General features: G+C 32.8%; 1 protein-coding gene across 2 annotated transcripts; it reads left to right on the top strand.

Annotated features, from left to right (window-relative positions):
• Positions 1-263: 263 nt before the first annotated feature.
• On the top strand, positions 264-24,971 carry LOC128164306 (integrin beta-1-B-like). 2 transcript variants are annotated; one of them, XM_052828096.1, is made up of 23 exons: positions 264-379; positions 842-940; positions 5,128-5,237; positions 5,788-5,907; positions 6,526-6,607; positions 7,205-7,336; positions 8,511-8,607; positions 12,135-12,219; positions 12,536-12,622; positions 13,259-13,342; positions 13,823-13,900; positions 14,047-14,232; positions 15,086-15,162; positions 16,667-16,718; positions 16,990-17,142; positions 18,709-18,854; positions 19,309-19,469; positions 19,801-19,907; positions 20,349-20,438; positions 21,274-21,403; positions 22,875-22,982; positions 23,310-23,476; positions 24,472-24,971. In XM_052828096.1, exons 2-23 carry the CDS (start codon positions 856-858, stop codon positions 24,532-24,534), a joined length of 2,400 nt encoding a protein of 799 aa, XP_052684056.1. In that variant the 5' UTR covers positions 264-379; positions 842-855; the 3' UTR covers positions 24,535-24,971. The 2 variants fall into 2 exon arrangements, with proteins under 2 accessions (XP_052684056.1, XP_052684054.1); XM_052828094.1 differs by having other exon boundaries at positions 24,280-24,971.

Here is a 24,971-nt window from a genome sequence, read left to right as displayed (position 1 = left end):
ATGTTCGTGAAACAATTAAGAATTTTAAAATTATACTACATTTGTACAACTGATTTGTATGCATGTTGCCAAACTAATGATTTTATGAAAAAAATCATAAAAAAGTAAAAACTAAATAATTAAAGTTTTTCTAATTCCGAAATTAGAGGTGCCAAATCACCCCAGAGCGAAACTCGGGGCGAAACGTCCGCATTCTACGGGAACGATAACTCGTACATGTATATCGAGATTTCAAGTACGATCTATCTAAGAAAATATGACGTCACATACCGGAAATGCCTTATTAGGTTGGGTTACATGAATAATATTCTTACAAACTTCACCAACAAAGTGTTCATATATCTTTGATTCGCCGTTAAATGTAATTTTGATTGTAAAGGTAAGTTAGAGTTTATTCTTGTTTTGCAAGAAAAATCTTTTACTAAAGCAACATTGTTTTTATTTTTACGTGGGGCTGCTGGGGCAATCCCTCTGTGACTGTTCACACCAACGGTACGAAAGAGGTGACTCCTTTCTTTCGCTTTTGTTATATGAATCACCCGTTCAGTAAATTATATTTCCATCAACACGTTAAACAGGTATTCTCAAGGGATAATCGGACAAGGTTAGCAATCAAAATTTAATCTCATTTACGAGTAGTCAGTTATGAACTGAACCCTCCAAATGAAAACAGATGTGATCTTTTTTTTTCAAATTAATTTTTCTCTTCATCTCTGTTTCATTCTTGAGATTATCTTTTAATATATTCCTCTAAATATCGAAATTACTTTATATTGCCAAAAAAATCTATTAGAAATAAAGTTTTATGTCAAAGGCTTGTAAGTTGTATTTATATTTTTAGTTGCTGGAGAAAGAATGGTATCGACGGTTTGGTTTTTATGTTTTACAACAATTTTCTGTTCTCTAAATCCTATCGGGAAATTGAGTGCACAAGATTTACGTAAGTATTTTATGTGTCATAAACAAGTTCTCTATGTTGATTTGGTTTAATGCATTGAATCATATTCTGTTAAAAAAAAGTTCACTATGATGAATCAATTTTATACAAATTGAAGTGCAACAATTTAAGAATCTGGCATTATATATTATCTTGGGGAGACAATATCCCCCTATCCAACTTTAGGTGATGACTATTGATTAAGTCAGCTATACTTTTTTTTGTCAATTGTTTAATGAGATGACAGCTTTCATTTTCATGTGGGCTACACATGTAACTTCTTGCAACATTTTCGGTTCCATTTGGTAGTGAACATATGATCTTCCAAAACCTTAGCTCATGGTAAGGTCTGTAGAGCTCTCATTTTGATAGACACCTGGGACAGGGTCGTGGTTAACAATTGAAACTTTAGGGGCCATTTGCAGGGCTCACACTGGCTCAAAATTTTGTGTCGCAACATTTCGCGTAATATAAGAAATCATTTTTTTCTATCATAGTGTTTATCACCAATATACTAGAATACTAGTTTTAAATCCTATACAATCATGTACATACAATATGCATACCCAAAACTACCATTTTATTATTAAATTATTAAAAATATTCTAGAAATGTAATTAATTATGGATCTATATGGTTGTGAATATTGACATCTTGTGACCAGTGTAGAACTTTTTAGATCTTTTTAGAAAATTAATATTAATAATATACAGATTTCATCTTTCAATTTGTTTTCCCATGATTAAAATTATTTTAAAAAATAGAGCAAAAGAAGAGGTAAAAATTGATATATTGTAATAATATTCAATCCAAAAACATTATTGCTATCGCATCTTCTTGTCTTGTTGATTGGCGTTTGAACATCATCCCTAAGTAGTTATAGTTTGTGTTAATGTCGGGAACAGAGGAAATTCTGACTGAAGATGGCTAAAGGTTAAGATTGTGATTTACAGTCAAAATTATCATTCCAAATTATATTTCTTTTGTTTCAAATAATTGAACTGTGACATTCTAGCTAAATTTACATGTAAAATTTTCAAGTTTGCTACATAATTCTATTTATAGACTACCCTTACGATGTCAGAATTTTAAGTCCAAACACCTTGTCAAAAAAAGTTACATAACAATTTAAATTGAGCAATTTTGATCAACCATATATCATATCTTAAACTAGTTACACTTTTTCAAAATATTTATTTTGTTTAATGCATGTACCAAAACAAAAGGCTAGGTGATTTTCAATGAAATCTGGGTGTCGCATTTGACTAAAAACTGTCACATTTATTTCTGAAAAATCGCAAAAAGCGACAAATGCGATGGGCAGCGTGAGCCCTGATTTGGGCCCCTTACTTTTTAAAGTCTATGGGCCCAAGGCTAAACTTACGGGCCCACATACTACATCAATAAACTCTATTTTTAGAAAATTAACGTTGTGAAGAAACATCTATGTCATATATCGTCAAATTATCAAGTCGTACAACTAACTTATGACTGGAAATCTTTAATTTGTTCAATGTCCGTACAACCTTATTTCGACAGATTCACGACATGAAGTCGTATTTCTAAAGCTCTTGAACATTTTTATTGATCATTGGATGACCAGATTTTGAATTTCTTACTGCCCACATAAAATTCTACTTGCATTGGCGAGTGGGCAAGTGGATATCCACAACCCGGTGAGAGCTACGTACAGTTCCTTATGTGTTAAAAGTTGTTAAGTATTTATTGTGCACCAAAACTTGGGCTGCATATGTAGTTTTGGACATATATATGTGGTATTTTCAAACACGTTCGGTACAAGTATTCAATTAAAAAAAATCCACTGACATTTAGCTACAGATGCCGTCCCTGAAACGTTCTACTATTCCACTTAAAAATGTGAGTGAGCGCCGAGTGAAAGGTGATTGCAAACTGAACAGAATTTGGTGAACGCTTATGAACAGTGAGTGAACGCAGAACTCAAACAGATCGCAAAGTGAAAAGTGAATGTACTTTGAACACTATGTTAATGCAAGATGAACAATTTATTCAGAGTACCTAGGGAGTTATCCTTATAATGTGTTTCGTCAGTAATCGGGAAAAGTTAACAAATAAACTACATGTATGTATTTCTATCAGCCTAAATACAATATTATCTGACTGAACGATAAGTAAACGCTGAGCAAACGGTGAGCATCTGAGCCCATTGTGAACAAACGGTGAGTGCATTGTGAACAAACGGTGAGCGTATTGTGAAGGCAAAGGTGAACGCGAACAAAGCGGACCTGAGAGCGCAAGTGAACACATGGTGAACGACTGAATGCACTGTGAACATAGGAAAAATGGGAAAGTAGAATGTTTCAGGGACCGTATCTCAATTACTAGTAACTTGCCTAATGATCTTTCAAACACCATCACCAGCCCCATAACATGAAGTAGCGTAGTTTGTTTATAATATACATGTAAAAAAAAAAATTAATAAAAATTTGGTGAATAGAGATCTGCACCTGAATTTACTAACATTTTCAATATTATTGAGAAGACACTGCTATTCATGTAGATAATTAAAGTAAATAATAAGATTTGTTTAGAAAAGAATTTTGAAAAGTATGGTATTTACAAAAAAAATTACAGGATCCAAAACACATGAACCATTGAATAAACAACTGTATACTGTATATATTTTCACACAAGTTACATGAGAGATCCTTTGTGTGTCATCAGCTCCCGTGTATTCCGCTGCACTTATACCGTCCATCAATGAGATTGATTATGATGAAAATCCTGTTTTGTTGATTTTCAATCAATTAAGACTCATCTCTCTCTCTCTCTCTCTCTCTCTCTCTCTCTCTCTCTCTCTCTCTCTCTCTCTCTCTCTCTAAAATGTTTAAACAAACTGATGTCTGACTTGAACTTAGTTCAGATTTGTACTTATGATCATGAACAAATACTTTAAACATGAAAAAAAAAACCCAACTTGTTCATCATCTAATAGAAGTAATTCTCAAATTACCTAAGAATAAGAAGCTGATTGTGTACCATGAATCAATTTAAAGCTTAAACTACAATATGTGTGTTAGCTATGCAATTACGTCAACTTTTTGTATCATGGTCATGAAATATATGGTTAAATGTTTGAATACTCTGTCTATACAGAAGGAAAGTTGAATGTATATATACTGTACACACATTGTTAGAATCAATAAACAGGACATTTTGTTTGTTCTCTTATTTACCTATCAGTACATGTTTGAGTTCAAGTGTAGTGCATTATTATATACGTGTATATTTTTAGAGCAAGAGCAACCTTAGGATAACCATAGATTATAATGAAACCACATAATAAGAAATCAAATTTTGAAATCCAAAAAAAAATCTGGAAAGTATTTTAGGATTTTAAAAAAATCCCAGCCTTTCAACTTAAAAGGTATAATGTACTTCATCTGTACTTCTGAATTTTTTAGCTCTGTATCTCTACATAGTATATACCGGTAGTTACCCCCTTTTGACACGGCATTAAGAATGATTAAGTGTTTTAAAAGTACTTAAAATATCTTAAGTGTGATATGTACATGAATTGTATATATGTTACATGTACATTGTACATCACACAAGCATATACATGTAAGCACACTCAGCAGTTTTACAAAAAAAATCTTAAGAATTTGTCATGTCAGTCTAAATGATCTCTCAAATATCCTCATAAGTATCCTCTGGAAAAATGTTTGTTTTGTAAATCATCAGTTTTATGTATATGATAACTCAGATATAACAATCCCATCATGTTAAGAAACTCAATGAAAGATGAAAGGGTGTCGATTCCACCAAAAAATTGAGACAAAAAAGCCATAAAACATTTTCAAATAATACAGCTGGTACATATTTATATTTGGTTTGAAAAGTGGGAATTCAAAGTGAAACATTCTATACATATGAACTAAAAAATGAAAATGTCCGGTACTGTAAGCATCTCATACTATTAATTAACTAGTCCTCCATTAATCCCAGACGCATGTTCAACAGAGCGAGCGCTCCCAAGCTCTCGTCAAAATTCCCTATGCCTGCAACACAAATTTTTGCAAATACTCTGTTGAACATGCCTCAGCTAGCATATTCTATATTCATATATTAATTATGTAATATTATTTATGTATTTGGTCATTATGGTACATGTATATGTTTTTGAATAAATTCTTGTCTATATTTGACAGGAACTGATACTTTGACGCCTACTCAGGAAAACCCGTGCCTAAAGGAAAAGACCACAACATGTGGGGAGTGTATAGCAATATCTACCCTGTGTGCATTCTGTACCGACGCTGTAAGTCCATCATTGTAATGGAAAGAAAAAAAGGGGAAGACAGTGAGAGTTTTTAAAAAATTAAAAATACATGCCATTCTTGCTTTGCCCACTTAATGAAAATATTGGTGTTTACAGTTTATTATTTTGAGCGTACATGTTCATTTTGCTTTCTTCTAAATATATGTGACTGTGAATTTTCTGATTAATATTTTACTTTGGTAGTTGTACTGATTTTAAGCAGTGATGATTATTGTCAAACTTTTTATTGCATGTCGAATGGATTTAACTGTAAAAGCAGGAATAAGAAATTCGTTGAAGGGATTAAATTCCTTTATTATAATCAACGAAAATAAATTCCTCACAAAGTTTAACCTTAATTTAAAAAAAAATAAATAAATGAGTTCTGTATTCTTAACTTTAAGATTAAATCACAACAAAACCATTTAGGATTTCCAAAACTGATTTGCACTTTATCTTTTATCTTTAACTTTATCACACATCGCCACCCAACGTCCATTGAGACGAATATCTTTATTTAACTTTATTTATTTCTTTCGCTCATCATCAGGAGTATGATGCCAATAATTATCCCAGGTGTGACCTGCTGACCACTCATCAGAAACTCATCAACAACAAGCCCAGGTGTAAAGACATCGTCAATCCGTCATCAACACTCGTAAAAAGCAAGGTAGGCGTAATTACTGTTTTGTTGTCGTAATTACTGTATTATTCTCGTAATTACTGTTTTATTGTCGTCCATCGTGTACTATGTAATGAGCTTGTAAAGTGTTATGTTAGCAATGGAAAGTAGTTGGGAAAAGGGATGGATTGGTTGGGTGGGGGGGGGGGGGGGGGAAGAGGTGGCTAAAATAATGAATTATTAATTAAATAAATTTTAGGAGGCTTGGTGCTCAACCAACTATGTATACCTATCTGACCTACATCTACCTCAAAGTTTTAAGGGATGATTTCTTTAGCTGGAAACGATTAGATAGTAAAGAAAATATATGCAAATGTTTTATTTGCTTTCAAATTTAGACAGTTTCTCCATGATCTTAATATAGAAGAGCTCTTCCTGTGAGTCTCAAGAGGATTACATTAGTCTAAAGTGATGGCATATTTATCCAGTCCTCTTGAGCACATATGGGTTTTTTCCTATGTCTTTTTAAGAAAACTCTTCTTTTGAAGGAGGTCAATACAGTCTAAAAATGACCACGACTATCGAGCCCTCTTAAAATTGACCGGTGAAGAAGCTTTATGTGTTTCATTTGTGTACCGTAGTTTAATGTTTGTTTTATTTTAACAGGATGACAGATTGATTGATGGCGATAGGGACAGATATGCCGTACAGATCAGACCCCAGCAAATCGACCTGGAGTTACGTCCAAGTATGTGCACTTTGACTACAATATATGTATAGACAAGAGAAAACCTGTTTGTGCACTTTTACTATACAATATATGTATTGGACAAGGGAAACCTTTTGTGTTCAGAAAAAGTGCAAAACTATTAATAAGAAACTGGCATATATAGACCCCAGGGAATTGACATATTGTTATGAGTCAGACCAAGTTTGTCACCATACGTGTTAATTGAAAAAAGGAAAAACCATTTCTTCACATTGTTGTTCACATTTTCACAGACACCCAATAAAAATGTGCCACACATTTTTAATAAAAATTGTCATCAACACCTGCTTGGAAAAATACATGTAGGCCTATTTTTGATGAAGAAATCTTGAAAATATTTAACATACTAAACATACATGTACCTGTACATGGATATTTTCTTGAAAAAAAAATTATGGAGCTTTATTGTTAATAAATGTGCATTATATTTGAAATTAATGAAGAAATATTGAAAATTTCTAGCATACATAGACATATGGATGTTATTTTTTTATGGAACTGTATTGTTAATAAATGTGCATCATGATTGAAATTCTTTTATGGCTTATTAAATTTACAAGATCATGTTCGTTTTAGATGACCCTCAGACGTTTAATCTGACGTTCCGATTGGCTGAGAACTATCCAGTCGACCTCTACTACCTTATGGACCTCTCAAACTCCATGGCAGACGACAAAGAAAAACTGGCCAGTCTTGGAGTCAAGATAGGTTTGTCATCAAAGTTCATGGTCATTCTGCTGATCAGATTGTTGATTTTCTCAAAGTATGCAAGCATTTTTCCCCCATAAAAACCATCTCCTGCAAATTTTGAAATTTGTACATTGTATTTCTTTAAGGTCAAGATCTAGTAAATGATTCCAGAGTGTCTTTTTGGTGCTAGAACCATTATGACGTCATAATTGATTTGAAAAATCTTTTTCCCGTACTTTACGGCTTTATAGGAATTATGTAGAAAATTAAACAATTTCTTGACATTCTATGTTAAATCACGGGAAAAGTAATCCCGATACCTATATTCAATTTGACATCATTCTAGAGAGGAGGTCAAGAGCTTGTTTATTTCTGTTTTGGGGGAGACTGTAGGCATTCTAGATATATTTTATTAGTCAGAAATGGACAAAACTATGAAATTTGTTCATCAATTCCTTCATATTTCATTGAAAATGACAGTTTAAAACATGATTTTTTCATTGTATTTACCAAAAATTTTAGCCCCGGTACACGCTATCAAACAAAGCTATTGTTATGAAGCATCATTTAAAGAATTTACATCTTAAATTTTACGAACCTGTAAGCACCTTTCATTTACTAGATCTTGACCTTAAGAAATATATAATATCCAGATTTTTATGAAAATATCACCTAGGTGTATTTTGTCTTGAAATTGTGTAATTAAGCATAATCAAAAACATGTTAATTCAGAAATATTCATGCTTAACAGTACATGTCGTTTATGTAGATCAATTGAGTTAAGGAGGCTGGATGTTTGAATTCAACAAATTACTGAAATTGAAAACTTTTAAAAGTTATGCTTCTTACTGAAATTGAAAACCGATGCATCCATGAAACTACGTCCCTACGAATAAGGGAAAAAACCCCACAATCATCAAAAATTGACCCCCATGAATTTAAATGATTCCACAGTATATCATTTTGTATATTCCACAGTAGGTCATTTTGTGAAGAAAAAAATTCAAAAACTTAAAACTTTTTAAAAACTTTATTATTTTCCCATAACTTTTATGTACAGTGCTCTTCTTTTCGAGTAGATCAAAATTACCTGGTAGTCTAAAAATAGCCAAGACCATCTGGCCCTCTTAATTAAACAGGATATATTAGGATATTGTTTAATAAACAATTTGCATGCTTTTGTTGCTTGCAGCTGAAGACATGAGCACCATCACTAAGAACTTCAAGCTGGGTTTTGGTTCCTTTGTGGACAAGGTTGTCATGCCCTACGTCAGTACAGCCCCAAATAAGTGAGTAAACAGTCTTACAAAACATCCTCTCCCGCTTGAACAAAACAAAAGCGCGGTTTTCAACAACGAAGTCAGCAATTTGCATGCCGTTAATTATTAAGAGGAAATTTCAACAGGAATATGTGTCAATGTTGTGATAATTGGTTAACATATGCAGTCAGAAATTAATTAACTTATTATAATTAGTATTGTACTGTAAATTGTAAATAGATTGTATATATCTATAAAGGTGTCTGCATGGGTGGGGATTTGTCTGTTATTTGTGAAAAGGGATATAAGCTGAGCTTGCTAATTAATCAACATATTGATACATACTTTAAGTGGTTTTTCTGGGTTGTGGGGGGGGGGGGGGTCCAAAATGATTTGTTTTTGGAAATTGATATTTTAAATCTGTCTTAATTATCATGACCATTTGTATTTTCTGTCCAAGTATGACATGATGAATTTCTTCCTTAATTATAACCCATGTTTTTATTTTTGTTTATTCTTTATGCATTTCTAACTTTTTTTTTTCGCTTTCTTTGTTATGATAAAACTAACTGATAACATTTTTTGATAACTCAAGACATTTTAGTTTTAAGGATGTGATATAACAATGTATCATGTTATATTGTGTTGTGGTGGAAAATATGTTTTTGTGGGAAGCTGTTCAAGTCCTATGCATGATCCACATGCTGAGCTTGCAGCTGCCTTTTTATAAATTCACGAACTTCGGAGTCAATTCATATTACGAAAATGCTTAATATTCATAAATTAGCTCTCAAGTGCTAATGTACATTTAACAATTTAGCCATAATTTTGGCTGATGTTCATTTTTCCATAAAATGCAACTCAGGATTTTGAGATAATGAGTCGGCCATTGTTGTGGTTACACTCAAAACCACAGCTTTTCTGACATAATTTTCAACAACCACAGCATGTTGCATGTAAAAAAAAAAACTTATGTCAGCATGTATTTTTGCATGTTGTCATGGTGAAATGGTGTTAGTGCTTGCATTTCAGAGTTACAGCTGTATTTTTGACAAAGGGGGTTGAAACAAATAAGACGTACAAGAATATTAAGGGTGCATCTTCATTAGCTAAGAGTAGCGTGGATCATAAATCGTTGGCTAGCAAAGATGATTAGCATGATTAAGGGAGAAGATATTAATTAATCATGTGTTCAACAACATTCAGTTACAAGAGGATTGAGAGAGAGAGAGAGAGAGAGAGAGAGAGAGAGAGAGAGAGAAGAGAGAAGAGAGAGAGAAAGCATTGAATGAAAATAAAATTTAAATCAAATATTAAGTCTAGTAAGTTTTTAATTATTTTTAATCTGTTATGCTGATAAGTATAGTCGTTGATTATTATACTGCATGTAACAGTTGTACACCATGTTCTTAAGGTAAGAATGATATTAATTTTCAGGATTTTGAATCTCTTTTGAAATATCCTGAGAGCTCCAGATTAGTTTTGATAAAAAGGGTAATAAGTAATTTATTTGTAATACCCAAGTTCATATGTATTGGTGTATGAAGAAAAAATAAGTCACTCTTAATTTTTACTTGAAATTTTTTGGCTTAACTCTGTATAGCAATGTACATGTTGAATGCCATAATTATATTTGTTGGTTCTGTGAATGCATGATGTTTGTTGTTTGTTATTGTTGTTGTGACATCACATTTTGTTGTTTATACACATGACAGGACAGCAAATGACGGATCGTAAGTGGATCACCCACCTCAATTAACCATTCTCCACCTCACCCTTGCTTTTTGTGAAAAAAAAATAACATAGGGGATGTCTCAAAACTTATAGAGTTGAAAATATTTCTTTTGATGACAAGATAATACAAATAGTAGAAAAAAACATCAAATTAACAATATACTATGCCAATTAATTGAATATGATGTGAAGTTTTCCAGATATTTAATTTGGAATAAAATAAATATCACCATGCCACTGAATTGAATTTTTAACATGCTTAATACACCTGTACAATTACTAATCAGTTGATTTTGTGTGATGATCATAGCTCTATAAAGTCACTTAAGGTTTAATAAAATCTTAGTTAAATACTGGTAGATATAACCTCTTAAGTAGATTGATGTTAATTCACCCAGGTGTCATCTGTTCAGATAAGCTGTTTTGAGACGACCCCCTACATACTACTTCTATGCAAAACTGAATTTGGTTGCAGTTAAAACCTCCTGATTTGAATTTCTTAGAAAGATCTAAGTGTACAATGTTCTTGTTTCAGAGCAAATTAAAAAAAAAAAAAAACAATCAGAATTTCCTCAATTTTTGTTTTGAAAAAACTGGTTTGTGAGAATGACAGAATGTGAAGTGTGTCTGTTTATGTGTGTATGTGTTCATTAGACAGCTTTTTAAATGTCATAATTTGTTTCTTTAATGTGAAAATATTATTTGCATATTGCTTTTATCCCATACCCTTTTAATTTATAAAATCAGATTGCTTTCAGTTTTCCATTCTTTTGTAGTTTATACTTTTGTAAGGAATACCAGATCTGTATCAATCAGAAAAAAAATCCCACCTAGAAATGACCTTGACCCTTGATCTTGTCCTGACAGGACAAGGTCATTTTTGTTTTTTAGTTTAATATAAACATGTACCTCACGTAAATATGAATTAATAGAAAAAGAGTGCCCACATTATTTTCCCTGCTTAGGATTTTTTTTTATCCCTTCAAACCATGGACTGTTTTGTCCCTGTATGAATTTTTCCCTCTACTTTTACTGATCTTCATTTTTTGCTTTGAGTGGGTACTAACATGTAGATTTTCACTTGACATGTGGATTAACACACACGTGTGATGATTTCACATCCACAAAATGATTGCATTTGATTACTTCATTCAACAGAGACACATCTCGGGAATGGGTAAAAAAGAGGGGGGGGGGGTCATCTCATTACAAGATACACATGTATTAATGTGTAGCTATGAGCACAGGTATTTAAAATACATGTTTTGAATACACATAGAGAAAAATATTTGAAATTGTAAAACTGGCCGAAGACGGATTCTCTCCAAGTACCATGAGAATCGATGTATTGTTACATCACTTTATTACATAAAGTTTATGAATTGTTATTGTGACTGAAACAATATTAATGCTCTAGCGAGAAACGATGCTTCGTGATGGAGAATTGGACTTCGGCCATTTGAAGTTATCTTGACAGTAGAACGAAAAGTAAATTTTCACACTGCAGGCACTGGCTCTAAAATAAGGTCTAAGACTTTTTTAATCTGAATCTCTTGGTGGCACAAACAAACTCAAAACACAACTGGTGTCTAGATTTCTCAATCTGCACAGAAACGCACTAGTACTGTAATAAGATGCGACAAACCAAACCAGATTCACCCCGATTATCAAAATAATTTTGATTTTTAGATTTTTATAAATACATAAAACAAATGCCTTATGTACATATGCATGACTGTTGTAGGCTGATTTGTTAAAGGGAAGTCACTGTGCACCGCTTATTGAAGTACAATGTTAATTGAATGATATTCTTTTTTCCGCAGAATTAACAGTCCTTGTCCAGGTTGTGAGAAGGCCTATGGATTTAGAAACGTTCACCCACTGGACCCAAATGCAACACTGTTCAGGGTAAGTTTATGATGATGTTACAAAATCAATTTTGCAGTAACCAGAATTGAAGATAGAAGTGGCAGATGAAAGCAGCAAGTTAATTAACCACAGGCTTTAATACACGTTTTTATTCTGACTATAAGAATTGTGTGTTGGGGTTGTAATTTAGATTGAAAATTTGTGGACTTTTGATATGAAAACATTCAAGGAAAAATGAAATGCAACGAATGCAAGAATTCAGTTTACTATTTCAAGTTATGAACCCCTAATGAAAAATAAACATATTGATACACAGTATACAGAATATTTGACATTTATTGTTTTTTCTTTTCAGGACAAAGTCAATGCAGCCAAGGTATCTGGTAACCTTGATGCTCCCGAGGGTGGGTTCGACGCCATCATGCAGGCCATAGCTTGTGAGGTATGTGACATACTGTATGACAAATATACAGACAACTGTTGCACGGTCATGGAACTATTTTTTGTAACTGTAAACCAACTTTTGTTCGGAATGACTTTATTTCATGATTTACTGGTTGAAAACTTGTTTACAGTGACTAATTTAATATGCTGAAAAGATGAAGATTACCAGGAAAATGAAATTTTAGAAACATTTTTGAGGACTGGTTTGAGGTGTCTTCAAGGCTCTCATGAACCTCGCAAAAAAAAATCATGCACATTAATAAAAGATGGTTTACAGGAACTTAATAGCCAAACTTTCCCCTGACAAATTGTAAAATTAGAGTAGGCGATAAAATAACTGTTATTTTATGCCTGGTAGAGATAACAGGTCAAATTATTGTCCCTCGTAAGATTAGAAGTTGAATATATACAGCATCTTCAAATTTTTACTAAGCTTTGATTAGGGTATTGAAAATCGATAGGAAAATGGATCTGGTATGTACTCACGGAAACTGTTGTCCTTGGCCTACATCGTGGGACAACAGTTTCCAGGGTCCTAAGTATATTTTGGCTCTTCTCTATCTCAAGGTGTGAAAAAATTGTTATTCAATGTTATTCATAGTTGATAAGTATGTTACTTGTGTTTTGCATACAGACAGAGATTGGGTGGAGGAACCGATCCAGAAGAATGTTGCTGTTCTCCACAGACGCTGGATTTCATTACGCTGGGGACGGAAAAGTAAGTTCATTAGTACACACCTACAAATTAACATCCTCCTCAAATTTCATCTCTTGGGGGATGAAAAAGTAAGTTCACTAGCACTCGTTTTGGCTCAGTTTTGTCTTTGAACTGGTGAGTACCACACACCCACAAATTCACATCCTCAAACACTACGTCCATGGGGGATGGAAAAGTACATTCACTAGAATTCAGCTACGTTGCTCAATTTTTGTGGATATCATGGGAAATCCACTGCACCAACAAAATGTACATCCTCAACAAATTACGAAACACAGTCATTATTTTATTCCTTGGTTCTAAAAGCCATAACACTAAGATCCCATATTCACAAAAAAAATAAATAAAAATTGGCTATCCAAATACTGGTAAACTGACCCTCAAGAATTTTGATAATTCCTCTGTTGCCATGAATGAGAGTTGGTTTATAGAACAGCATTAATAGACTTAAAGTTTCCACTGTTTTGTTTCTGATTGCAGCTTGGAGGCATCATTCAACCCAATGATGGAAACTGTCATCTTAGTCCTGACGGAATGTACACAGAAAGTTCTAATCAGGTTGGGTAAAATCTATCAAAACAAAACCAATTTGTAATGTACTAAAAAAAATTCTGTGTATATGATAAGGTTTACTGAGATCAATTTTGGACCAGTTTAGAATAATACAATTAAAGAAAGTCAGTATTTCTCTTTTTAAAATTCAGGACTACCCCTCTATTAGTCAAGTCGCGGTGAAAGCCAAGGAAAAGAATGTCAACATCATTTTCGCCGTCACCAACGATCAAAAGAACATTTATGATCAGCTCAAGCCAATCATTGCGGGATCGGAAACGGGAGTTTTGGCGTCAGACTCACAGAACGTTGTCAAGCTAGTCCGAGACAACTATTTGGTAAGAGGAAATATTCAAAATTCTTGTCTGAATTGAAAAGTTTCTTTTTTTTTTCGTGTAGGGCAGGTGTGAAATGCAAATATCATCAGTACACCATACCCTAAAACGCAGTCACTCAAAATTGAAAATTTTATACTTCACCAAAATAACACTTATCATTATTGCAATCTGAATGTACCAAGATTTATTATAATTTTTTTAAAATAAAATTTCTCTTCATAGTTCTTAGTATTATGAAGGCATTGCATTTCCAATAATGAAAACAAATATCTTAAGATTGTTTGGCTTCATTTTATTGATTATTAATATAATTAAACTGAGGATCATTACTTTGATTTAGCAGCATCCTACTGATTAAGGAACTCAGATCCTTAGCAATGTTCCATAACTCTAAATTATCTATATTTTTTTTATTTGTACCATAAATCTGACTTTCATACAAACAATTCGAATTAGTACTTTAGTGTTAGCATTACAATCAGTCACACAACTACATGCCTAGTGTAGTGGACCCACGAAGGACTACTAGTCAGTTACTTGTTGGTAATGAGTTAGAGCCGCTGATGCATACAGCGTCGGTACCTTTTTTTTCAAACTCAGCTTCTTTTATATTGTTTATTCTATTTTATCCATTTTAGGCAAATTTGCAATAACTTATAATATAATAATGTAAAATGCATGGATACCATCTAAAAATTTCATTTGATTTCATTTGATTTTTAAAGTTTGAAAGCAAAATAACATTTTTATGATTAAAAAAAATACTTTGAAGCTGAGGATTGTAGAACCTTATTAAAGAATGATAACTCCTATATCACATATTCATGTATAAAAATTTTTGTTTTCTTTTCAGGCCATCACATCAAAAGTAGAAATGATTGTTGAAAACTCAGACAATTTGGAGGTGAAATTCAGGACAAAATGTAAAGGGTAAATATTTTGAATTTGGAATACACATGTACAGTAGATTCCTTATTTACACAAGTACTTAAATTACAGTATTAATTCATCGATTTTGTCATTTTGCATCAAACACAAGAAAACAAAATTGAGAAGACTGAAACATGAAAAATATGAATGTGAGAATCTAATATTCACATTGAGGTGAGAGAAGAAGGTACAATTTCTTTATATATTTGCCCTAACATTCAAAATGTTTTTAATTCTCATGAAAATACACATATATAATCTTGAACATGTGTGTATGAAATGTCACGTAATACACTTGTATCTTGTTTTAAAAAATAATTATGAATTTATCTTAAAAAATAATTATGAATTTAACATTTTGGCATATTTCTAATATTTAGTTCAAAATGGTGAAAATGGCACATTTTCTCATATTTTTTTGAAGAGGAAAATGTGTCCGCAGCCGTCGCCCACAACAAAATTAATATATTTTAAGTGTTTTAACATGATAAAGTTATGATGTAAGTTTCATCGTGGGCAGTGGCTGTGGACATAGTTTTCTATTCAAAAAACCACTGAGAAATTGGTGCCTTTTGCTCAGTTTAATAAAAATTACGGGAAAATGCACTGTTTGTGACGTCACAATAACCCTTGTGAATGTCTTATCAGGTAACTATTTATAGATTCATAGTTTATGAGTATTTTTGTGTAAAGAAATGTTACATTTCCATTTTTGGTGATATTTTTTAAAATCACTCTAAAACAGGGCAAGTTATGACTGAAACTGTACCTTGTTCTTTAGGTCAAAATGTTAAGGGAAAATATTTTGAATTTTGGAATAAACATATAGGCCTACGGTAGATTCTATATTTTATGCAAGTACTTAAATTACAGACTGAAATACTAATTGTATTATATTTGGCGTGTACGATATTTGACAAAAAAAATTTTTTCAACAAATTAGTGTGGATTTTATTTAGGGCATTTCTGAATTTACCTTTTTATCTACCTATATATTTTACATTTGCCGATGTACTTGATTTAGCTGACACCATTTTCTGCCAAAAACGCTAAATAGAATACACAGCCAAATGTAATACGTTTACAGTAATTCATCGATTCTGTCATTTAGCATCAAACACGAGGATTTAATATTCACATAAAAATTGTTAGGAGCACATCTCCCACGTATCGGAATCTTGCATTGTTTTAAGAACAGATGTAAACTTAATGAAACTATGATTAAAATTTGTTATTCTGGATTTTATGTTCTTCCGATTTGATGCAAAACTGTTGAATAGCGGAATTACTGGTAAGCACTTGTGTAAAATAAGGAAACTAGAGGATATAAGTTCACATTTGTTAAAATGATGTGGTACTTCTCATGATTTAACATTGATATTAATTCTTTTCTTTTTTAAATTGGGAATCTACAGTATATGGATATGATTATTTCTCTGATTTTGAGGTTCAGCTCGTTAGAATTAATTATTACAAGTAAATGATTTAATCCAAATGATTACAGAACTGAAGAGAAAGAGACAAACAAGTGTGAGAACTTGGCCATTGGAGAATCTGTGAGTATTTTTAAAAAGCAATTAACAGTGTTCATTAATAGATTCTCCATTATGAATTGCAGTTTATTTTCAGTTGTTTTACTGAATCTTTTTATTCGTTTAATCTATTAAATATAAGGACAGGTTCAATAAATATTTAACAAAAATACTCCTTTAATGAATAGTTTGTATTCCTATGGAACAGAGTTTTTGCTTTGAAAGTAATTAAAAACCTAGGCGATATTAATTCAAGTATTTCTTGTGGTTAAAACTTAAAGGGGCATATTTGTAGGTGGATTTCAGTGTGACAGTGGAAGTGAAGAGTTGTCCCCCCAAAGGTGAAGAGGAGAGGACCCTCAGGATCAAACCAGTCGGACTGTATGATGATTTGACTGTCAAACTGAAGCTCATGTGTCAGTGTGACTGCGAGTCCCCAAAGCAAATGGTCAGTTGGAATTCGTTTCTATTAAAGGCGCATGGTCACAATTTTGGTCAAATTCTTTTTTTCTGCTGTTATTATTTACAATGCCTTAGGAATGCATTTCTAATGATCTAATGAAATTTAAAAGGCAGTGGTAGAGTTATAAGCGAGATACGGGGCTCACAATTCTTTGTCATGTAAACAAGGCTCGTGCCCTGTTTTTGTTTACATATGTTCAATATACCTGTAAAAAATCTTTTTCAAGCTGATTTGTCTATCTTCTTATTCATTTTAATCATAAATATATAGTTCCCAACATTCCACTTATTCATTTTAGGTCTTAAGCTTGAATTTTCACATCAAGATTCAAAATGTAAACAAAAGCTTTGTTTACATAGCAAAGAGTTGTGAGCTCTGTAACTCGCTTATAAATCAACGAATGACACTCAAATTTTGGTTGCCTACTAAAGATGCCTTACTGAAGCATTGTCATCATTAAAATCAGAAAAATAAATTTTGACCAAAATTGTGACCAAAAACCTCACCATAGAGAATATGATGACCTAATGACTACATATATTTTGTCCATTGTTACATGTATGCATTGTTTGTTTAAAGGGATGGGTTTACAACAGGGTTGGTTATATTGTAGGCTTATCCAAACACCTTAAAGAATCTAATACTTTAATTGATACAACTCTATTTCGCAATTTACCAGAGATTAAAACTGTTTTGCTGCTACTAATTTTCACACTCAAGATATGATAATCTTCAAAACCCCTGAGGAGTTGTTCATGGCAAGAATTCAGGGCAAGAAATATTCACAACAACAATGCTCTTGCAAACCGTGTGGAAAGGACTATGTGCGGTATGGTCAAATATATGCCCCCGATTTCAACCAATTTTTAAATAGTATCGTATAAAAATAAAATCTTCACAAATCATTGTATAGAGGATGCCTATAACTAAAATACTGATTTTAGTCATCATTGCTCATTCGCTGTTTATCTATGACGTCACCTAAATGACCTAATTCCCGCAAATTTGCAAACAAATGAAAATATTCTCATTTTTGCACTATATTTTGCATTCGAAAGTATAGAGCGCAGGTCTGCTCAAGTGCGATTTTAACAAATGTTTTTCTTCAGATAGTTATACACGTTATACTAAAAAATGGTACTTGAGCAAGCCTGTGCTCGATGTTTCCCAGTCGAAAAACCATCGGAAAACACCCATATTTTGCTACAAAACACCAATTTGTCATAATAATGCAATCTTCATGATGTCATTCCTACATTATCACGTCACTGTGGTGATAACCTTTTACACCTTTACTTCCAATATGATTTTAACTATCTTTCACTTTAATTTTAAAGCTCTTTCTAAAACTTTGATTTTGGGGGCAAAAAATGCATAAAACCGCACATAGTCCTTTCTTGCACACAAATAAAAATTAGTTTACAGTAATGAGAGCTGTGAGGCCCAAATTTCAGATGATAAATTATGATTATGTTCAGGTGACTATTTAAGCGCATGGGCCTCTTTTTCTGTCAAAAGTAAATTGGACATTTGTTTTCATTCTGCATAAAGGAGGACAACAAGAACCACGAGAAATGTAATGGAAACGGGACGTACGTGTGTGGAATGTGCGTGTGTAACGAGCCGTACTTTGGAGACTATTGTGACTGTGACAAGGGCACCGGGACCATCGCTGACAAGGAGTCTGAGTGTATCCAGTAAGTATCCAATAAAGAGATTGAATGTATCCATAAAGTATCTTATTAAGAGAGAGGGTGAATTTAGTAAGAATCTAATGAAGAGAGTTTATGTATCCAGTAAGTATCTAATGAAGAGAGTCACTATATCCTGCAGTAAGTATCTAGTGAAGAGTCACTGTATCCATTAAGTATCCAACAAGGAGAGTGAGAGTATCCAGTAAGTATCCAACAAGGACAGTGGGTGTATTTAGTAAGTATTCGACAAAATTTGCGAAAATGGGGAAAATATGAAGGATTTTTAATTTGCGTCAGTCATTTTTTTTCAATTTTAAAAGTGTCTTATAGAAAATAATGAAGGATATAATTTCTGCGTATTCAATATTTTGCGATTTTAAAGAGATCGCGAAAAATGCGAAAATTAGTTCATCGCGAAAATTACAGGATATATGGTTATACCTTTGCTTTTAATCAGGGACAAGAACACGACCATCATCTGTAACGGTCGGGGAGAGTGTAACTGCGGAACGTGCACGTGTCGGGAGCGACAGAAGGGCACCAACCACTTCTACACAGGCAGATACTGCGAGTGTGATGATTACAGCTGTCCCTACTATGCTGGGCTGATCTGTGGAGGTCTGTATAGCAGCGCAGAGTTAATGTTCCATTTCACCCTTTTTAGTTTAGTATAGAAGAGTTGTAAGGTTGAAGGGTTGGTTTCCATCATTTAATAATTAAATGTAGCACAAAGCATCTGCTAATGTTTGCTTTCCAAAGGATAGTTAAAAGAATAGTGACTGAAGCCATGTTGATAGTTCAGTAATAATCTACAGGCACTACATTTAAAATATTTAAAATAAAAACGTACAAAATCATTCATTAATTGTCTACCACAATTTTTTTTTCTAAGAAATATACATAATTGTAAAGGACACATAATGATGATGTTTATATTAAATTCTGTCAGGTCTGGGTCGCGGACAGTGCGACTGTGGAAACTGTAAGTGTAACGCCGGTTTCAATGGCACGAACTGCGGATGTAACACCGACAACTCTACCTGTATGTACAATGGAGTAAGTGATTTTTGAACTACCCTGTATATGACGTGTTATATTCCATAAATACAGTATGTCTACTTCCAACTCTGTTACATAAGAATCTGATCCTATTGTATAATGTGTTCATGGTTTAAAAGATTTTTGTGCTTAGCATTATTATTATGCCCCATCTCTCCTCCCTGAAATGAATACATACTGTAAATTCTTTATATTATGCGAGTACTTAATTTCCCGATCCTGCTGTTTTGTATCAAATCGTGAGAATGTAAAATGGCGAACGCGAAACTCTTTACCTTATTTCTTATTGTTTAAAACTCTGAAAAAAATGGTGAGATTCGAAAAATCAGCGTAGGGTGTTTTTGCGATTTTACGCAGATATTAATTCCTTGCGTTAATTTAGGAATTTACAGTAATTATAATATGCTAATTGTAAATGTGATTTATTGTTTTTTTTAGTTGCTGTGTAATGATAAAGGAACTTGTGAGTGTGGCAAGTGCACATGTACTGATCCTAAGTACTTTGGACCCCAGTGTCAGGAATGTGATGTAAGTACCAGAGTTGTCTTTAAGACCCGGGAGGCAGGGAATTCCCCCACCTATAATGCCTTAATTACCCGGCTATTATTGCATTTCAACACAATGTATCTATAAGCAAGACCCCCTGACCCCCCCCCCCCCCCTTCTACTTTTTTATTTCTTCCTTCTACTTCAATTTTTAGAGACAACCCTGAAGTACACACAACAAAGGGGGGTGGGGAAGGGAGGGGGGGGGTCTCATTAGACCAAAAAAATAAAGTTCAGTTTCTAAGCCCCCAAATCGGTGTCAATTTGAAACAAAGGCAACCCTATATTTTTTTTTAAAGTTGAAAAAAAAAGGAAATTGAGTTACTCCCATTTGTCATTGAAAAATGCCAATACTAAATGTTCCGTAAATATAATTATGATTGTCAGGTTGATTTACTGAAGATTTTTTTTATTAAAAAAAATTATTTTGGAGGGGAGGGGGGGTATTACCATGAAAACTAATTTGAATCTGCAAATCATATCTGATAAATGATAACAGAATTACATGTATATCTGTAAAATATACTCTCCAGGGTTGTGTTTTACAAAAGAACTTACAACAAAGTTGTGAATTTTTTCAGTCTCATAACATGCAAAATGTATACCGATACATAACAATTTGTATTAAAAAAATGCTTATTCTTGAAAGTATGTTTTACTTGGATCAAGTTTGAAAACAGTTGGTAGCTTATTAAAAATGAGCTTTTATAAATTTGGTTCTTTTGGATATTCAATGCAAGTTCTTTTGGAAAATGCAGCCCAGATTCTAAGGTGATTTCTGTGTTTAAACAGAGATATTTTTGTTCCTTAATTGTAGAACTGTGGCCAGGAGCAATGTCGTACCCACCAGGACTGTGCGCTGTGTAACAGAACCAACGCCGGGGTACTGACCAAGGAACAGTGTGAAAAAGAGTGCTCCCATACCACTGCCGTCGACAAAATCAGAAGTGAGTATTAAAATTCAAGCAGAGTTTTTTTCCTTCGTGCATCTATAGATATTATATCAGTGTACTGTATTAAAGAAAAAATCTGAGGATGTGCGGAGAAAGCAGTAGCTATGCAATTAAGAAAAAAAATCGGAATACTGTAAATTCCTTATTTTACGAGAGAACTTAATTCCGTGATTTCGGATCAAATTGCGAGAATATAAAATTGCGAACACGGAATTTCCATCCTTATTTCTTATACTTTACAACTCTTAGAAAATAATAGCGAGATTTAAAAATCTGCGAAGGTCCTTCTCGCGATTTTACGCAAATACAGTCATTTCATGCATATCTTTTACAATTTAATGCTATGCTATGGTATGCGATTTTAATGATATGCTATGAGATTTGTATGCTATGTTATGAGATTTGTATGCTATGCTATGAGAAATTGAAGTGAAGGGCTTAATGATAGTGTATGCTATGCTATGCTATGGTATGCTATGAGATTTGAACAAAAACGCCTCCATACACAAAAGAGTTCCACACATTTCGAAGTAAAATAATAAGAAGCCAAAGTTTACCACAAATCTATTATGTAAACATTTATTTTTTCAAATAAAAACATTTAAAACCGAGTTAAAATACTGTTGTATGCTATGCTATGGTATGATATGGCATGATATGACGAATGCAATTCTATGAGATTGTATGCTATGGTATAAGATTCCAATGCTATGCTATGAGATTTCAATGCTATGCTATGAGATTTCAATGCTATGCTATGCTATGGTGTATGTTGTAAAAGATATGCTTGAACTGACTGTATTAATTCCTTGGGTTTATCTAGGAACCTACAGTAACTTCTAAAGACTTCATTATATTTTAAAGAGATTCATGAAAAGTTTTTCATTGCTCTTATTCTGTTGATATTAGGATGGATTTCTTAGCTACTGAGTTCATTCCTACTTGTAATACTGTATTCTAATAATAATTTTTCATGCTTAAAAATCTGTTGTTTTTTTTCTCATACATGTCAAAATTTGTTCTATATATAGCAGATGTATAGTGCAGTACAAATAGAGATTAGCTAATAAGTGAATTGATTGCAAATGGAGTTCAGTATTATTCAATAATATATAATGTGACTAATTGAAAAATGGGTAATGAAATTAATGTAGGTTTGAATGAAACATGACTGTATAAAATTTGACTACTGTAAATTCCTTATATTTCTTAATTACTTAAATCCGCGAACCCTCTGTTTTGTATCAAATCACGAGAATATAAAATCACGAACGCGGAATTTTTATCCTTTTTTCCTACAGTTCTCAACTCTAAGAAAACTAATGCCGAGATTTTTAAATTCGCGAAGGGTACCTCTTGCGATTTTTTCGCGGAGATTAATTCCTCGCATTTAATTAGGAATCTACAGTAATGAAATTTGATCATAAATGTAATTAAAATATCCCTGATTTAATTAATTTTACAGATGGCATCACTAATTGCGAGTACGTAGACCAGAACGGCTGCTTTATTTACTTTACCTATTTCTATGACGATGATGGCACACTGAGGGTAGAAGTCCAAAAAGAGCCAGGTGGGTTTCATATCCCCCCCCCCCCCCCTTCATTATTGTTAGGTTATTTCAGTTGATAAATGCTTATTTGTGTAGACTTGTTATAAAGACACATACCTGTACTTTTTGTGATTCAATTTCATTTCAAAAATGAGTATGTAAAAAAAAAACAATTTGAAAACAAAATGATAATGCTAAATAAATATTTTTTTTTTTCTTTAATTGGTACAAATTTTTAGTGAAAAATTTTACCCAATGATTTATTTTATATGTGTCAAACTGTATCTCAAAGATAAACTGTTAAACTATATGAGATTTGATTTTGCATATTTATTGCGCAATCTTCAGAGTGTCCCCCCGAGGTCAATGTCCTTGCCATAGTCCTGGGGGTGATAGCTGGCATCGTGTTCTTTGGGATTATACTCCTCCTGATTTGGAAACTATTCACCACCATCAGTGATAAAAGAGAGCTGGCCAGGTTCGAAAAGGAGGCCATGAACGCCCGATGGGATACGGTAGGAAAACTATTTTATTTATGTTTTGTAGGGTATCTAGTTTGTATGTGAAATCTGAATTATGCAGTATGCAGGGATGATTTTGCCTCAATGTTTTGTATACATAACTACCCTCATTGTCAGCCAGCAAATTAGCAGATTAAAAATCAAATTGTTATTTTGATAAATAAAATGTTTTTGATATATTAAGTTATTTAAATTTAAGCACCATTCTGAAAGGGCAAATTTTAAACATGGTCAAATTTAATTGTGCAAATATAACTCTACCTATTAAAACTAAGAAGGCTATAACTTTGTATATACCAATACAGTAGTACATGTATTTCAATAGCCTTTATTTTTGTAAATTATCAATACCCACCTGTTAGACCTACATATTTCTAGTTATCAGTTGGCTTTATACAAACGATGCAAAAATATACACATTAGTTTAACACATACATATTTTTTGCATGAGCATGTATGTTGTTTTTAATATTGTTTCTATGGAAGAATTGTCATAGAATTGTAAGTGGAAATTTTGACGAATGTAAATTTTTTAATATTGTTGTTGTTAATTTTGAAAAAAGCGTCATTTTTTATGAATGTAGGTGCTGCAGGTAGAATGTGTTAATTTTGAAGATAGAACATATTTGATATTGCAGGTGTTAATTTTGAAAATTGGAATTTTTAAGATAGTTGGTATTTATCATGCAAGTTGTAAGTGTTAATTTTGAAAATTTTAGGTCTTAATTTTGAAAAATAAATTTCTTGACTTTGTAAACAAAATCAATGCATGTTTCTTTTCTCTTTACTTGATTCAGGGAGAGAACCCAATCTATAAAAAAGCTACTTCCACATACCAAAACCCGGTGTACGGAAAGAAGTGAAGGCCGGCTCTCGTGCCATTCGTATCATAATATGTTCGTCATGTTAGCATGTACCAAAGATGATAGATAGATAGATAGACAGATAATGTACTCATTAAACAAATCTCAAACGATTCTGCATTACAGGGAGAAAATCCTATCTACAAGCAGGCTACATCCACCTTTGTCAACCCCACCTACAGGCAGTGAGAACCCTCTTTTACAGCAGAGGGGGGAAATCAAGAACCCAGAACAGACATGGAGATTATAACATGCAGCTAGGCAGGAATAAAAAGAAAGCGAAAAAAAATGTTTCCCCGAAAACTTTAAGTGTTACAAACATTTTTATTTATTTATTTTGGTAGCAGCCGGGTTAGTATAGTAGATGTTTATTGAGGGATGGTGTTTGTTTGTTTTTGTTTATTTTGTTTTGTTTTTTAGGAGGGAGGAAATGGGAAAAACTCTTAACAATTACTATGCTTACTCTTACTCGAAGCATAAATTGAGCATCATGAAGTGGGTAGCATGATACTAATCATTAATACTGCATGACAAGTAGACTTCTTTCTTATTGACTTAATTAACTTAACATGTAACTTTCTCTAAAGTTTACTCACTTTACTTTAATGGGTGTAATTAATAAAGAC

This window comes from Crassostrea angulata, chromosome 9 (genome assembly GCF_025612915.1).
Source record: "Crassostrea angulata isolate pt1a10 chromosome 9, ASM2561291v2, whole genome shotgun sequence".
In the NCBI taxonomy this organism is placed as follows: Eukaryota; Metazoa; Mollusca; class Bivalvia; order Ostreida; family Ostreidae; genus Magallana; species Magallana angulata.
Note: the sequence above shows the minus strand (reverse complement) of the source record. Positions and strands in the feature narration are given on the sequence as shown.